The following is a 17,220-nucleotide window of genomic DNA, read 5'->3' as shown; positions in this document are numbered from 1 at the left end:
AGTAAAGGAAACTATTATACATGTGATAGGTCTAGATTTAACAAAAACCCGGTCTTCCAACTACAAACTGTAAGTAGAAGTGCTTTTTTTTAAAATATTTTTTGTTAAAGTTATGGAATCTTATACAGAATTTCTTTTTATGTCCTGTATGCATGTTATATCCATATGACTTGAACATATGTTAAATACTAATATCTAAAGCTGGCGGATGGCACTTGTGTTGAGTATTAAATTCTGTAAATAAAATAACTCATTTTCTTGTTAATTCTAACATATTTGTCTCGGTTAAATACAGACAAAAATTAATTTCATACATTAGTTATTGTTATCAATTTGACGTAGATGGTTTAATCAACATTATGATTTTTGTTTTTTACAGGGTGCTGTTCAAGGGAGTAATAATGGAGTGCCTAGCACTGTGGTGCACAGGAAAAAATAAAAATATAAAAAGCTACAACTTCAGTGAGAAAAGAAAACAAACAAACAGAACTTGGATATATAATGAGTTAATATACAGACAGTAATTCACTTTAGTAGGATTTAATTAGTGACTGAAATAAGAAAAATATTTAGATTTATAAAAGACTGGAATCAATATTTTACATGTTGTAGTGATGAAATATTCTGTTATATTTCTTCAGGAAAATTGCAAACAAACTTTAAATAAATGTTAGATTTCTTTTTGTTAAATGTTAACAAAATCACAACTATTTGAAAATAAAACATCTTTTAAACAATGCTAGTTTTAGTCTTTTTTCAATTTCGTAATCGTTGGGATAGCGTTGGCATCCATCTTTGGCCAACAAAGAAACAGAGTTGGCCCAACGTTGGACCAACCGTGATAGACGAAAAAATGCTGTTGGCCCAATGGAGGACCAACGATGAGTGTAGGATATCAGTTGTTGGCCCAATGGAGGACCAACGATGAGTGTAGGATATCAGTTGTTGGCCCAATGGAGGGCCAACGATGAGTGTAGGATTCCAGTCGTTGGACCAACGGTGTACCAACCGTTGGGCCAACGTTGCGCCAATTAGCAAAATGGCGTTGGGCCAACGTCGGAAATCTTCGTTGGGCCAATGAAGAGTCTGCCGTTGGCCCAACGTTGGGCCAACGCATGTCTGCTATCTGGGAGAGCAAATAAAGTTGATGGATTTCAATTATGAATATGACAGTCTGAAAGAAAGGCATTTAAGAGGTAAACTGATTGTTCAAAACATACTAGTTTTTGTCTGGTAAATATAGCTTCATCCTGAAAAGTTTTTTTCAAGTTATCTGATATTTCTTCTATCAGAGGACATAAACTCAAGCTCTATAAACCTACACTTAAGAAGGGACTTCTTCTTCGGAAAAATGATCAAAATATTGGAATGAATTGTCTGAAAGCGTTGTAAGAGCAAATACAATTGAAACATTCAAAAAAGATCTGACCATCACTGGAATGCAGCTAAGAGACATATGAAACACAAGAGGCTTTGCCGAAATGATCAATCTTAAATTCCCATGAAAACTGTATATGTAAATGTGATGCCTGGCAAGCGTGAGGTGATTTTGGTCAACATGGACTATTGTGTAAAGAAAGAGACATCCAGAGAGGTGTGGAGACGATGTCGTTCTAGGGTTTGTCAGATTAGAGTATTAATCACGGTTCTTTTTCGGCAGAAATTAAAATCCGTCCTTTCGGCGTACAGACTTCGAATATATTCTCTTCTACCGTCAAAATTTTTCATTCGAGTAAGGCGTGAAATCAAACGTCTGGTGATGCAGACTTTTTGCCAATTTCGGTAAAAAATATAAAACAATACGAAAATGCCGGCTGAAATGTATAAAGTTGAACCGTTCTATGAACATTCCTCTAAAGTAGAACTCCCGAATGTTATGTACACAGTGAAAAGTTTTTACGAACCTTCTGCATCAGCCACGGTATGACCGGCTTTTTTAAGTTACTCAGTGTGTTGCACGTCATGCACGTGTTTCACTTTCAGTCTTTTTATGCCTAAAAAATGTTTGTTTCTGGTTTCCCGACCTACACTAAAAATTTGACTTGACATTAAACGTTTTTATGGCAGATTTTTTTTTGGGGCTATTTTTTTTTTAGCTTTTCTTCATTTTTTAAAAAATCTAAAAAAAAAAATAAAATTCCTACTGACAGGCACGTGCTCAGGTGGGGGGCCCCGGGCGCCCCCCAGCTGGCTGGCTAGTTACGATTTTTATTACTATGGGCCCCTCAATTAACAAATTTATACACCAGCGCAATTGGCTTGATTTGACAGCAATACACAGGCTAAAGAGCCATAAAACCGTGTCCGGGAGTGGAAATTAGCCCAAGGCATGTTACAGGTAAAAGTTTATCTGTACATGCTTCATTGATCGCTTGCTTTTCAAATGCGGTACTTGATTAGGTAGTGGAGAAACTACTGTATCGATTTTACTCTTTTTGGGTCCAATAACCTTACTTAAAAACTCTCATGGTTTTAAAAGTAGTGTTCAGTAAATTTTACAAAACGCCATACATGCCATATTTTCAGATGGTCAATAAGGGAGATTTGCCTCAGCAGGGCTTTTTTTAAGGGAGGTTTGGGTAAAAATAAGGGAGACTTTTATTCGCTCATTTTTTACGCGCTAAATAGCCGTTGTCATGAAAAAATCATTCAAGTTAATTGATGAGTGGAGCCAACAGTTGTGTACAGAATGCATGATTATTACTTATAGCACTTAACTTAATCCAAGGAAATTCAGAATTCCATGAAACATTGAACCAGGAACTTTGTTTTTGCTTTATGTGTTGATGCTTCTGCATCTGGAGAGAGTGGTTTTTGACATGTTTAAGCATACAATACTCAAAAGATTGCAGAGATATCATGTCAAAACAGTCTTTGAAGGGCAGTCATTTCTTTTCATAAATGAAGTTGTTAAAACAAAAATGAAAGTCGTTCTTTTGCTGGATTGTCCATATTTAGATTAAAACTACATGTATTTAACCTGGGAATTCTTCTCCCGTTAATTATTGCAACATGACAATATCACAAAGGAATGGCAGTCAATTATTCGGGCAGTATGAATTGCAATTTATTTCATAAAATCTGGAGCAATGATATAAATTTCTATCTTCTTCCCAGATAAAATTCACTTATCCGAAATCATGTTTGTCCGAAATTCTGTGTAGTCTGACATTAACTCGCCAATTTTGTTAAGTCATTGTTGATTTTTTGCATGTTGTGAAAGTATTTAAATTGAAAAACATAAACTCGATGTTAGCACTAACCTGTCTCATCCTCTGATGGCTCGATAAATATGGGAAAAGAGTGTTTCCCGATAAATATTGAGGTCAGCGAAAACGAAAGTACACTTTGACAGGTGGCGGTAAAATGACGTAATTTTAAGACTGGTTTACATATTGTTTTGAAAAACTACGGATCAGTGGCTTTGATGTTATTGAATCAGTCTAAAATCTCGCATGCACATGTTTACAATTGCCTAAGGGTAAGATTAAATGGTTAATTGTTTGCTGATGGTGACAGTAGGACAGGTGGTAAGATAATTAATGCCTCAGGCGTGTATCTCTTGATAAACAAGCTAGGGATTATAGACAACTATGAAAATTATGTTTGAAGAGTATTTCCGGGCTACTCAATATTGAATTTCAAGTATTTTCTAAAGGTCTACATGTGGTCCGAGATACGATTTTTCGACAGAGGACTTTTTTTCTGAATTTATTTTTTTACGGGAGGTTTTCATGTCCCGGCGGGAGACCGGGAGATATACTGAAAATACGGGAGAAAAAGTCTCCCGGCGGGAGATATGGCATGTATGCAAAACGCATCTAAAACTCGTTACTTATGAGGGGTTTTATACATAAAAATATGTGCTGTGATGTTATAGTTTGTACAGTTAAGAGTTGATTGTCATTTGAAATCTACGATGTAAATAGTAATTGTCATATAATACTTTGTTTTGTTGGAAATCTAAAAACATTTGGCCATTTTGCAAATAAATCAATCATCTTAAAACTTCAACAATTTTTTTTTAAATTGTATTTGCTTAGAACACAAGAAATGCAGAAAAAGTACAAAAAATATTTTTGTGTTTTTATTTATTTTATTATCAATATTTATTTGTGAACTTAGTAAATCATTTTTCTACAAATCATGTCATTTTGTATATCAATTTTGAGCAGTTTTTGGTAACTTTCTTTTTAGTGAAATTACACATATTATTTTTTTTAATTAGAAAAAAGTTTTTTATATTATGATTGGAAGAAAAAGGTAGAATGAATGAAATTTTATTCATTTGATTAAAATGTAGTATAATTATTGCTGACAATCATATAGTTTGTTTTATTATGATAAATAAAGTTGATTTTCAAACCATTAGCTTCTTTATTACTGGTAGCTGGTTATACATTGGATTGGTAGATATCAGAGCCAATACACTGAGATCTGGGTATCATACAGAAAAATGAAGTTCATACACTGTGACTGTACAATCATATATACATTGAAAAGGCTTGATGAAATGATTAAAAAATAGACTTTTTCTTAAATATATAATACATTCATGCATCCTTAAAGGTGTTTCAGGTAGCAGGAAAATGCATCTTTTCATGTGCCATATTAGAAAAATTTCAACATCCCCTCCCGAACCCACCCCAGGTTGGCCCCCCAGCAAAAAATCCTGGACACGGGCCTGTACTGATGTAATATTTATGGCATGTTACCAGAAACAAACAATATTTTTTAGGCCTTACAGACATTCTGTAAATATACAGACAAATTAAGCCATAAATTTAAAGATTTTTCAGTCTATAAATTTACAGACTTGGGAGACATGAAAGTTGATGAAACCTGTTAAAATTACAATTTAAATCAAAAACGCAGGTTTAAACTTAAAGTCTAAGTTAAAGACTTTAAGACTGCATGCTTAAATGAAAGTTATTTGTGATTTTCTGTCAATCAGATTTTGTACACCCAGTCTGTAGATCTACAGACTGAAAATTCTGTATTAAATTTGTGGACGGTCCATCAATTTACACCGATGAAATCCTAGACCTGTTAACCCTAGGCATAAATGTCGCACCAAGAATACAAAATAATATACAGTAACTGTTGAATATAGTTACCTCGATATTGGTTAGCTCGATACTCCGGTTAGCACGATGTGTTTTAGTCGGTCCAGATTTTCCCCTATATATTTTAATGTAATTATTTATCATTACCCCGATATGATTAGCTTGATATTTTGTTTACCAGTAGCTCGATGAAATTTTTCAGTCCTGTCAACTTACCTGTATTGCTGCCTGGTTTCGTAGATATTACAGCGTATCAAAAAATATCCATGTTATAAATTTTGTAAGGTGTGAAAATCAACCTATTGTTGTCCGGCGATGTATTAATCATAATCAAGTTAGTTTGTGTGTTTGTTTTGTTTGTTATTTAATCTTTAATCCAATTTAAATGTCAGGAAGTTTGCATTTAATTCCCAATAATAAATCTTATAAAACAGCGTGCAAGCGGGCAAGCTGTTTTCCAATATAACAACTAATTTGGATGAGATATTTTTTCTGTTTGACGGAGTAAAAATCTGCCATTTAGGATTGAGTAACAATATGCATATTTAACTGGCAAATTTTCATTAACGAAGCACAGTCAAAATGACTGCTCAACAGGAACATTACCACTGCATTAACTTTAGACTTGTTTAAGGAAGGAATAAAAATGCTTATGTTATATTTTGAAAAATTTAAAAGTTGTATGTATGTATGTACTGTTTATTTGTCAATGAAATTAAAATCGTTTTTACGTTTTTAGCTCACCTGTTACATAGTAACAAGGTGAGCTTTTGTGATCACCCTTCGTCCGTCGTCAGTCCGTCCGTGCGTGCGTCCATCCGTGCGTCAACAATTTCTTGTCTTCACATTAGTGGTTTCATTTATGATTTTATTTTAATCAAACTTGCACACAACTTGTATCACCATAAGATCACGATTCCTTTCTTGGACTGGCCAGATCCCATTATGGGTTCCAGAGTTACATTTGTATGGCCCCTGAAAGGGCCAAAATTAGGTATTTTGACCTTGTCTGCAGCTTCATTTATGATTTGATTCTAACCAAACTTGCACACTACTTGTATCGCCACAAGATCTTGCTTCTTTTCTTCAACTGGCCAGATTCCATCATGGGTTCCAGAGTTATGGCCCCTTAAAGGTCCAAAATTGGCTATTTTGGCTTTTGCAGCCATATAGAGACTTCATTTATGGTATTATTTGATACAAACTTCCAAAATATCTTCAACAACAATAAATCTTGGATTCCATGACAAATCAGATCCAATCGTAGGTTCCAGAGTTATTTTATATCTGATTTCCTCCCCTGATTGTAATCAAAATGGATTTATATCAGTAAGTATAGGACTTACTTGAAATTTCATTATTGTTATTAGTTGGACTGAGACAATCAGGGTAGATAACTATGGACTGATTTTATGTCAAATTACCTCCCTTTATTTCAAATTAAAATGGGTATATCTCCATAACTAATGAAGATACTGATTTGAAATTTCATTTATGTCAACAGATTTATTTGGCAGATCCTTCTTTTGTTCACTTACAATATTTTTTTTTAATTACTTCCCTTTTACATTACTATAAATAGCTTATTTTTAGTAACTTTTTTATTATTGGTGTAGGGAAAAACCGAGACCACTTTTCTGTGATACAACATGGATGGTACCTCCAATTTTTAGGTGTATTTTGACATATCTATACCTTGTAAGAATTTTTTTTTTTTTGGTACATTTCTTCACTTTGTTGTTCTTGTCTTTTAGACTTAGATATTTTTTCTGAGGACCATCTTGTCCTCAAGTGCAGTGATAACAGGTGAGCGATATAGGGCCATCATGGCCCTCTTGTATATTATTTCTTTCCCTTTTCAAACCCTCTGAAAAAAAGTATTTGATATAATGACAATATAGACGTCCGACACAAGTACAAAGTAGTCCCAGATAGTTGATATCGTTACGACGAACTTCGTATATGTTGATTCCATTTTTACAGTCCCTTGAATAATGAAGGTAACAATATTCGACTGTATGTCAGTTCAAGTGCTGAGAATTTGGATTAGTTACAAATGCAAGCAAGTGTTTTTTGGCCGTTTTTGGGACCGAAATTCGGCCCCATTCCCTGTCAAAAAAAGTATGTTTCTGAAAAAATTTCCCTTGCAAAAAAAAAAAATATTAGTTTTTACATACCTCAACCAACAAAACTAGATGTACATGGTTATGTAAACTGTACCATTGAAAACATGAGTCAATGTGCTTTTAAATCATTTTCTTTTTTAGTGTCAAACATGACATATTTATAAATGAAAAATATTGCTTTTATCAAGATGCAATTTTTCCCCTATTTTAGTGGTTACGGCACAATTTTCCCCTCCTTGTGGGCCCGCCACCATTCCCCCAAAAAAACACTTGATTCAAGTATTGCGAGCACCAGTAGTACACCTTTTATAATCAGGCTGGTCACATTGCCCGATCTGGCTTAGAAGCTCAATCAAGTTATTATTGCCCGATCACATGGCGCGATCAGGCTTAGAAGCTCAGTCAAGTTATTATTGCCTGATCACATTGCCCGATCAGGCTTAGAAGCTCAATCAAGTAATTATTGCCCGATCTGGTTTAGAAGCTAAATTGAGTTATTATTGCCCGATCACATTGCCCGATCAGGCCTAGAAGCTCAATCAAGCTATTACTGCCCAATCGGGCTTAGATTTATGAAAAGAAGTGTGAAATTATGGCTCTTTCACATACAATGACTTGATGAAAGTTTATATTACCAACTAGATTCAAATGTGGACTTTTGGTATTTTAAAAATGGGTACATTCTGACTTTCTTGTGTACATTTTGACCTAATCAAGAGGGTACATTTTGGTCTTTTTAAAAATTTTGGTACCTGTACATTTTAAATTTACCATGTGTCAGATTAAGTTTGGGTGGCACTGGCGGGGGAGCACTTTGAGTTGCCCTTATCCATCCATCTGTCCACCCATTCATCCATCCATCCATCTAAGATTGTTATTCAGCCCTTGACTTAGTCAAAAATATGCATAAAAAAGGCCTAAGTTTGTGTCACATTTATCTAAAAAAACATTTGACCTAGGATTATAAATCATTACAAGAATATTATTTAGCACATGAAGTTGTGCACCTGAGGTTTTGTTAGAAATACCACTCAGTCTGACCAGAGTTATGGCCCTTGACTTTAATAGTCAAAAATATGCATAAAAAAATATAAAAGATTGTGTTGCTCATATCTGAGAAAGTGTCATAAAACATCAAATATTTACTTTTATAGGAATATTATTCAGCATGTGGAGTTGTGCACCTGCGATTTTGTTCTGGATTTCTGTCTGTCAGACCAGAGTTATGGCCCTTGATTGTAAAAAAAAAGATGCATAGGGGATACAAGTTCGTGTCTCAAGTATCTTAAAAAGTATTTGACTTTGAGCCTTAAAAGGAGTGTGAAGTTGTGCACCTGGTGTTCTGTTTGATTTTTCACTCAACCAGGCCAGAGTTATGATCCTTGACTTAGTGAAAAATACACATAAAGTGCTTCAAGTTTGTGAACTGTATAAATCTTGAAGAATATAAATTATCATCTAGAGTCATGAAACCATGTAAGAATATTGTAGCATCTTTAGAAGGTCTTCTAATAAATTTCTTCAAATGGGGCACTTGGCTCCTTAAAGGGGCCACTAGAGCTAAAAATAGAAATACCTTTTAAAGACGTGTTCCCATGAACTGCTTGATGGATCTCTAAGAAACTTGGTCTGTAGCATCAGTATAAGGTCTTTTCTTAAAGATGGTCAATCAAAAATCAGATAGGCTAAAAATGCCAATTTACTGTCAGTGCAATAAAAAGTAAAGATTGCTTCCTTTCATTGGCAACAAAATTAAAATTTTTAATGAGCCACTATACTTGGAAAGATATGATCCTTCCATATAGACATTCTGCTACTGACTTGTCTAGCGGTATGTATCTAGGTCAGCATTAAATCTCCTGCATTGAGTGTACGCACACATTGAATGTACTCTATTAAACCTATGTTAAACACAACAAACCTTTAGTCAGTATATTGTACACTTAATACATGCGTACGTTCAATAGGGGCGATTTAATGTTGGCGTATGTATCTGTACATCTAAAATCAGATTCTATTACCCGTTGAGACTCATCCTGTGTTGAATCAGAGTATGGCCAAGATGGATTATTTCAGTCTCATCTGTTTCAGGAAATGAACACATCAAATCTAGACCAATTTAGTGCCTTAGAGTTAAGGCAGGATAAAATACTCACGAAACTTGCTGATCTGCGTCAAACCCTGGACCAGCTGACGGGTCGTTACCAGGTTACCCAGCCCTCCTCAGCCTCAGTAACCAAAACAGTGACAACGTCTCCAGTTAAACAGACTTCAGATGCCAAGATTAAGAGTCCATTGGTGGGTATAGTACTGTACTCCTCTTTTTGATTCTATTAAAGTGTAATACTGTTGAAATGCAGTGTTAAACCTATTCAAGTAAAAAATATAATAACTTTGTTTTTCACACTACGTCTTGACTAAGAAAAACCAATCCTGCAGACGTTGGAATAATCAGATTGGTATCATAGTTTGTTATGTGCACAAATTTCTAACTTGTTGAAATTCAAGTGAGAAAAGTACGTTCTACATGTTTGTAGTTAAAGGAATGTGACAAATGCTTTAAAGTAGTGGGCTTGTAATGGCACTGTAACTCGACTTTTGCAGTGTGGTTATATACTCTTGTCTTGTCATTTGGCATTCGTTGGAGGTAAATGTAGCTGAACGCGCACATGACGTCAGTAAAAACCAGAGATATTTGCTGATTAACATAACTAGTCCACTACCTTTATGAGAGTCCTCTTTTAATACCCCCCTACGAAGAAGGAGGGGTATATTGTTTGCAGATGTCTGTCTGTCGGTATGTAGACCAATCCATTTCTGGATGATAACTCAAGAACGCTTGGGCATAGGATCATGAAAGTTGATAGGGAGTTTGGTCATGACCAGCAGATGACACCTATTGATTTTAAGATCAGTAGATCAAAGGTCAAGGTCACAGTGACCCGGAACAGTTAAACGGTTTCCAGATGATCACTCAAGAAGGCTTGGGCCTAGGGTCATGAAAGTTGACAGGGAGGTTGGTCATGATCAGCAGATGACCCCTATTGATTTTGAGTCAGTAGGCCAAAGGTCAAGGTCACAGTGACCTGGAACAGTTAAGCGGTTTCTGAACGATAACTTGAGAACGCTTGGGCCTAGGACCACGAAATTTAATAGGGAGGTTGATCTTGACCAGGAGATGACCCCTATAGATTTTGAGGTCAATAGGTCAAAGGTCAAGGTCACATTGACCCAGAACAGTAGAACTTTTTGTGTACAGTGACCAAATCATTTCTGTTCTTTGTGCAATTACTGAATGCATCAAGGGGGGGCATTTCATGTTCTACTAGCTCTTGTTAAAGTATTTCATTTGGTTAAAACTAGTAGCTTTAAAGAATACAGATATTTTTAAGTACTTTGGACTATGTATGGCAAGAGCAACTTGAAAGTTCATAAAAATTTAATGTAAATTTAAACCTATTTTTTCTACATATTTCAGGGTTCAGGTATACATGACATTGTAATAAACGCAGACCCTTCTTGTCCGCCCCTTAGCTTGTTTGTGCTGTTTGAGATGTTGAAACAGAAGTATAAAGTCCTGGCTACATCATATATTCACTCCTCTGTGAAAGCCGACAAGAGTCTCTGTGATATCATCAAGAACGGTTGCCAGGTTACCAGAGGAGAGCATGACATAGCACTGTCGGTTGTGTGGAAAAAAGGTAAAGTGATTGTAAACACTTTTAAGCTCAACTATTTAAAGAATCATCCATGCGTCCACATCCTAAATTTTTGTATGAAAGCTGCATGGTATCTCAGTAACCACTTGTGGGAATGGATTTAAACTTCACACACTTATTCACTGTGATAAACTGACTTACATTTCACAGGTTCCATAACTCTGGGTTTTGTTTTACAAAATTATGCCCCTTTTTTGACTTCCCACTTTTTGGTTAAGTTTTTGTATGTAAGCTGGTATCTCAGTACTCACTAATGGAAATGGATTGAAACTTCACACACTTGTTGACCGTGATGATCTGACATTCAGTGCACAGGTTCCATAATTCAGCTTTGCATATTTACAAAATGTGCCCCTTTTTCAACTTTTCTATTAATTCATTTGTCAAGGCTGTTGAATAGTCGAGCGTTGCTGCCCTCCGACAGCTCTTGTTCTTATTGTAAACTTTTCTTTCCAAATGTATTTATTGGTTTACAACTCTTGTCTTCTGTAAAAAGTTTTGTTAAAAGCTTTCCTCTTTAATTGTAGCAATTAAGATCTTGTACCGATAGTCTAAAGATAAATTTCCCCATCTGCTTTTTAGCTCACCTGAGCCAAAGGCTCAAGGTGAGCTTTTGTGACCGCTCAATGTCCGTCGTGCGTCTGTCAACATTTTCCTAAAAAAATCTTCTTCTTGAAAACCACTGGGCAGAATTACACCAAACTTCACAGGAATGATCCTTGGGTGGTCCCCTTTCAAAATTGTTCAAAGAATTTAATTCCATGCAGAACTCTGGTTGCCATGGCAACCGAAAGGAAAAACTTAAAAAATCTTCTTGTCCAAAACCGCAAGAATAGAACCTTGATATTTGGCATGTAACATCATCTTATGGTCCTCTATCAAGATTGTTCAAATTGTGCCCCTGGGGTGAAAAGAGGCCCCGTCCCAGGGGTCACAAGTTTTACATAGACTTATATAGGAAAAAACTTTAAAAATCTTCTTGTCTAAAACCACAAGACCTAGACCTTTGATATTTGGTATGTAGCATTGTCTTGTGGTCCGCTACCAAAATTTTTCAAATTATTACCCTGGGGTGAAAAGAGGCCCCGCCCCGGGGGCCTCAAGTTTTACTTAGACTTATATAGGAAAAAACTTTAAAAATCTTCTTGTCTAAAACCACAATTCCTAGACCTTTGATATTTAGTATGTAGCATTGCCTTGTGGTCCTCTACCAAAATTATTCAAATTATTACCCTGGGGTTAAAAGAGGCCCCGCCCCAGGGGGCCTCAAGTTTTACATAGACTTATATAGGAAAAAACTTCAAAAATCTTCTTGTCTGAAACTACAAGACTAAGCCTTTGATATTTTGTATATAGCATTGCCTTGTTGTCCGCTATGAAAATTGTTCAAATTGTGCCCCTGGGGTGAAAAGAGGCCCTGCATAGGGGGTCCCAAGTTTTACATAGACTTATATAGGAGAAAACTTCTTGTCTGAAACTGCAAAGCCTAGGCTTTTGATATTTGGTGTGTTGCATTGCCTGGTGGTTCTCTACCAAAATTGTTCAAATTATTACCCTGGGGTGAAAAGAGGCCCTGCCTCGGTGGTCCCAAGTTTAACATAGACTTATATAGGGAAAAAATAAAATGTTTTTGTCTGAAAGTTCAAGGCCTAGGCCTTTGATATTTAGTATGTATCATTGCCTAGTGGACCTCTTACAGGATTGTTCAAATTATGTGCCTTGGGTGAAAAGAGGCCCCGCGCCCTGGTTGTCACTTGTTATATGTGTTATATAGGAAAAAATACTTCAAAAAATTATCAGATCATATTTCCTAGACTGTTTAATTATATTTACCTGATGTACCCAAGTGATTACGTGTCACCTTACTGTGACATTGACCTACTGACCTACTTTCTTGTTTTTTGAGATACAGCCTTGAAATTTGGATGACATGTACAGTTTTGCGTAACGATCTTAAAACTTTCAGTGAACATGAATGTGACCTACTGTACTGACCTACTTTTTTATATTTTAGCATCAGTTTGCCATTTGAAACATTGGCTCATATTACTCAGGTGAGCGATATAGGGCCATCATGGCCCTCTTGTTATGGAGAAGTTGTCAGTGAATTGCCTAGAAAATCCAGTTGACTGAATCAGTCAAGACTTTATTTTATTATCAAACTGTAGATTTCACACTTTTATCATATACTATTAGTAATTTACATGTAATTGCTTTTTCATTGTGCCACCCCATGAGTGGTGGGGGCATATAGATTTGGTCTTGTCTGTGCGTGCGTGCGTCCTTCCATCCGAAGTTCGTGACGTGCCTATCTCGAAAAGTATTTGATACAAATTGATGAAACCTTGAATGAATCTTTATCATGATATGAACTTGCGCCCCCTATTTTCAGAGTTAAGGCCCCTGAAATAGTCAAAAATGCACATTTTCACCTTGTGACATGCCTAGCTCAAAAGGTATTTGATATAGATTCATGAAACCTTGCATGAGTCTTAATCATGATATGAACTTGCACACCTCCTATTTTTCATTTGGGTCCGCCCCCTAATTTCAGAGTTATGGCCCCTGAAATAGTAAAAAATGCACATTTTCACCTTGTGACGTGCCTAGCTGATGAAGTATTTCATATAAATTGATTAAACCTTGCCTGTGTCATAATCATGATATGAACTTGCGCACCTCCTATTTTTTGTCTGGCTCTGCCCCCTACTTTCAGAGTTACGGCCCCTGAAATAGTAAAAAAATGCACATTTTCACCTTGTGACATGCTAGAGCGCAAAAAGTATTTGATTTAGATTCATGAAACCTTGCATGAGTCTTAATCATGATATGAACTTGTGCACCTCCTATTTTTCATTGGGCCTGTCCCCTATTTTCAGAGTTATGGCCCCTGAAATAGTCAAAAATGCACATTTTCACCTTGTGACGTACCTAGCTCAAAAAGTATTTAATATAAATGGTTGAAAACTTGCATAAGTCTTTATCATGATATAAACTTGCACACCTCTAATTTTTTGCTTGGCTCCACCCCCTATTTTTAAAGTTATGGCCCCTGAAATAGTAAAAAATGCACATTTTCACCTAATTATGTGCCTAGCTCAAAAAGTATTTGATGTAAATTCATGAAACCTTGCTTGAGTCTTTATCATGATGTGACCTTGCACACTCAGCTTTCTACTTGAGAATCTTAGTGCTTATTACAGAGTTATGGCCCTTGAAATAGCTAAAATAGTGGATTTGTTTGTGATGCTCATAGCTCAAAAAGTATATGGCCTAGAATAATGAATCCTTTTCATAAAATGTTTTTATTAAGGCTATACCCCAATAAGACTGCAAACATTTGAATTATTGCCCCTTATTTGTGACAAATGTACCAGTAGGGGGCACACCCTGTGCCCTACAGACACATTCTAGTTTAATTCTAAATATCCAATGCATTTTTATGCCATAACATGTTTATATGTGACCTAAAGGAATGTTCGGTCACTACAGAGAGACAAATGATACAGTCCTGACTGAAGTATTGCAATATCAGATATTTTTGTGTGATTAAAATTTCGAAGCATTCTGAGTGTCTGATCTTAATGTAGGCTATAAACTTTCCCATCAGAGTTAAGGCAGGATAAGATACTATCAGATTTGCTTGCAATTAGCAGAAACAGGCAAATTTATGAACAAGTTCAAATTCATATAAATGACTTTTTATCTGATACATTTCAGTGGAGAGAGGACCAGAGCTAATAGTATCTCCAGCTAAACAGTCTGTAATAACAGGGGAGGTAAATATAGCCAGGTATATCAACAGGCTTCTCTCCCCTTCATTTGATACAGAAGATATCGTCATGGCAACATACTGGGATGAATGGCTAGATGTCGCAGATATGTCCTTGATAAATGGCAATACAAAACAGAGAACATCAGCTGTAAAAAATTTGAATGCCAGATTTAAAAGAAATGATTGGATAGTAGGACCTGAATTCTCATTGGTTGATGCAGTCATGTGGTCAGCCCTCAGCCAATCGCCCCAGGCTGGTAGTGCTCCAGAAAATGTACAGAAATGGATGAAAAGATGTAGTGCTTTACCACTTTTTAAGAATGTACCATCCATTTGATGATAATTTTGTACCTAGACATTGCCAAATGATAATTTATTGACAGACATATAACTTTTTGTGTGGAAATTGCTTTGCCATGGTCTGTATGATATACTGAAAACACCAGATATGAATATTTTATGCACCAAATATAAACATTGATATTTCCTGTGTGAAAACAGCTTACAGATTAAAGAATTAATTTATGATTTTCTGTGTTATTTTAAAATAACTTCTGGATATATGATCATAGTAATAAGTTTCATCAGTTGAAAGTTCTTTTTATACCACTTATTGCAATTATTACTGTAAAAGCAGAAATTTTCGCGAGGGTTTAATTTTTCGCTATATTCGCGAGGTCCTGAATTTCACGAAAATTAATCCTTGCGTAAACATTCACAATTAGTATAATTCAAATTCAGGTAGGATACCATATTTACAATATCACGAATATTAAATCTCGCGAACATACTCAAAATTTAAAATTCGCAAAATATTGACCTAGCGAAAATTTGTGCTTTTACAGTATACCAGTCAAAGGCGGAGAGATATAGTTTTAGCATTTTGCATCTGTCTTGACGCATACAAAGGAGAGTAGTAAATTGGCTTTGAGAATAAAAGACGGCTATGATTAATAGTAAATTATATTCATTCAGTTGATTTTATGTGGTTAGATAAAGAACAGAAGGGTAGCCACATAACTACTCTCCTTTTAAGAAGTCCGTCCTTTTGTCCAAAGTTCTGTCTATTTTAACATGGTTTGGAGAATTTCAGTTAAATGTGAAATTCTATAGGGACATGCAGCTGTGCAAGTTTTAGGATGATTACGACGAGGAAAACGAGATTGATGGCCCAGCACAGTATTATATACATCATTGACATAATACCAGATCTTGAGTGTATTACTGCAGTTGAGATAGTCACCTTCTAGTAGGAGACTGTATTGCATGGCAGTACTCCATTCTTTTGTTGTGACCAGGAGTCATCAAACCTTACACGGTTGTTATTCAGCACAGGAAATTGTGCACCCATTGTTTTAATTGGGATCTCACATAGACCAAAGTTAGGTCCTTGACAATAAAAAATACGCATAAAAAGGGTCTTAAGTTTGTGTAGCATGTATCTCAAAAAGTGACCTAGGATTATGAAACATCACAGGAAAATTATTCAGCATGTGAAGTTGTACACCAGTGGTTTTATTAGAGATTTCACTCAGCCACTCCAGAGTTATGGCCCTTGATTTAGTCGAAAATATGCACAAACAGGCATATTTGTTTGTGTCACAAAGTATTTGACCTAGGGTCATGAAACATCATAGGAATATTATATAGGGTGTAAAGTTGTGCGCCTGGGATTTTGTTCCGGATTTCTATCAGTCTGTGAGTTATGGCACTTGATTTTCAAAAATATGCATAAGGGCATACAAATTGGTGTAGGACATATCTCAAAAAGTATTCGACTTGGTCATAAAACATTAGGGGCTAGTTATATAGCATGTGAAGTTGTTTACCTGGAGTTTGTTTGGGATTTCACTCAACCAAATCAGAGTTATAGTTCTTGACTTAGTGAAAAATAAAGTGCTTAAAAGTTTGTGCTGCATATATCGTAAAAATATTTTACCTAGAGTCATGAAACCATGTAGGAATATTATCCAGCATGTGAATTTGTGCACCCAAGTTTTTTTATTTCACTTTGTAAGGCCAGTGTTAGGACCCTAGACTTGGTCAAAAAATAAGTTTTTGTCCCCTCGAATCTCAAAAATTAATGTACTTGACCTCGAGTCATAAAACATTAGAAGATTGTCATATAGCATGTGAAGTTATGCACCTAGTGTTCTCTTTGGGACTTCATTCATTTAGGCCAGTTATGGTCCTTCACTTAGTGAAAAATACATTAAAGTGCTTAAAAGTTTGTGTTGCATACCTACTTTTTAGCTCACCTGAGCAATTCTCAGGTGAGTTATTGTGATCGCTGGATGTCCGGCGTCTGTCTGTCGTCTGTCAACATTTGGCTTTTGTATTCGATAGAGGCTGTATTTTTCAACTGATCTTCATGAAATTTTGTCAGAATGATTACCTTGATGAAATCTAGGCCAAGTTCGAAAATGGGTCATCTGGGGTCAAAAACTAGGTCACTAGGTCAAATAAAAAAAACACCTTGTGTATGCGATAGAGGCTGTATTTTTCAATTGATCTTCATGAATTTTGGTCAGAAT

General features: G+C 35.7%; 1 protein-coding gene across 1 annotated transcript; it reads left to right on the top strand.

Annotated features, from left to right (window-relative positions):
- The first annotated feature begins 1,733 nt into the window (after window positions 1–1,733).
- LOC123546875 (aminoacyl tRNA synthase complex-interacting multifunctional protein 2-like) lies at window positions 1,734–15,214 on the top strand. Its single transcript, XM_045333496.2, has 4 exons — window positions 1,734–1,921; window positions 9,284–9,490; window positions 10,671–10,893; window positions 14,632–15,214. Exons 1-4 carry the CDS (start codon window positions 1,808–1,810, stop codon window positions 15,021–15,023), a joined length of 936 nt encoding a protein of 311 aa, XP_045189431.2. The 5' UTR covers window positions 1,734–1,807; the 3' UTR covers window positions 15,024–15,214.
- The last annotated feature ends 2,006 nt before the right edge of the window (window positions 15,215–17,220 follow it).

The sequence above is a fragment of the Mercenaria mercenaria genome, chromosome 9, assembly GCF_021730395.1.
Source record: "Mercenaria mercenaria strain notata chromosome 9, MADL_Memer_1, whole genome shotgun sequence".
In the NCBI taxonomy this organism is placed as follows: Eukaryota; Metazoa; Mollusca; class Bivalvia; order Venerida; family Veneridae; genus Mercenaria; species Mercenaria mercenaria.
Note: the sequence above shows the minus strand (reverse complement) of the source record. Positions and strands in the feature narration are given on the sequence as shown.

Excerpts from the sequence above, each read along its gene's own strand:
- LOC123546875 (XM_045333496.2), top strand. The coding sequence starts at position 1,808 with ATGCCGGCTGAAATGTATAAAGTTGAACCGTTCTATGAACATTCCTCT. Across the intron at positions 1,922-9,283 it reads AACCTTCTGCATCAGCCACG|GAAATGAACACATCAAATCT; the intron begins GTATGACCGGCT and ends CATCTGTTTCAG. Across the intron at positions 9,491-10,670 it reads CCAAGATTAAGAGTCCATTG|GGTTCAGGTATACATGACAT; the intron begins GTGGGTATAGTA and ends TACATATTTCAG.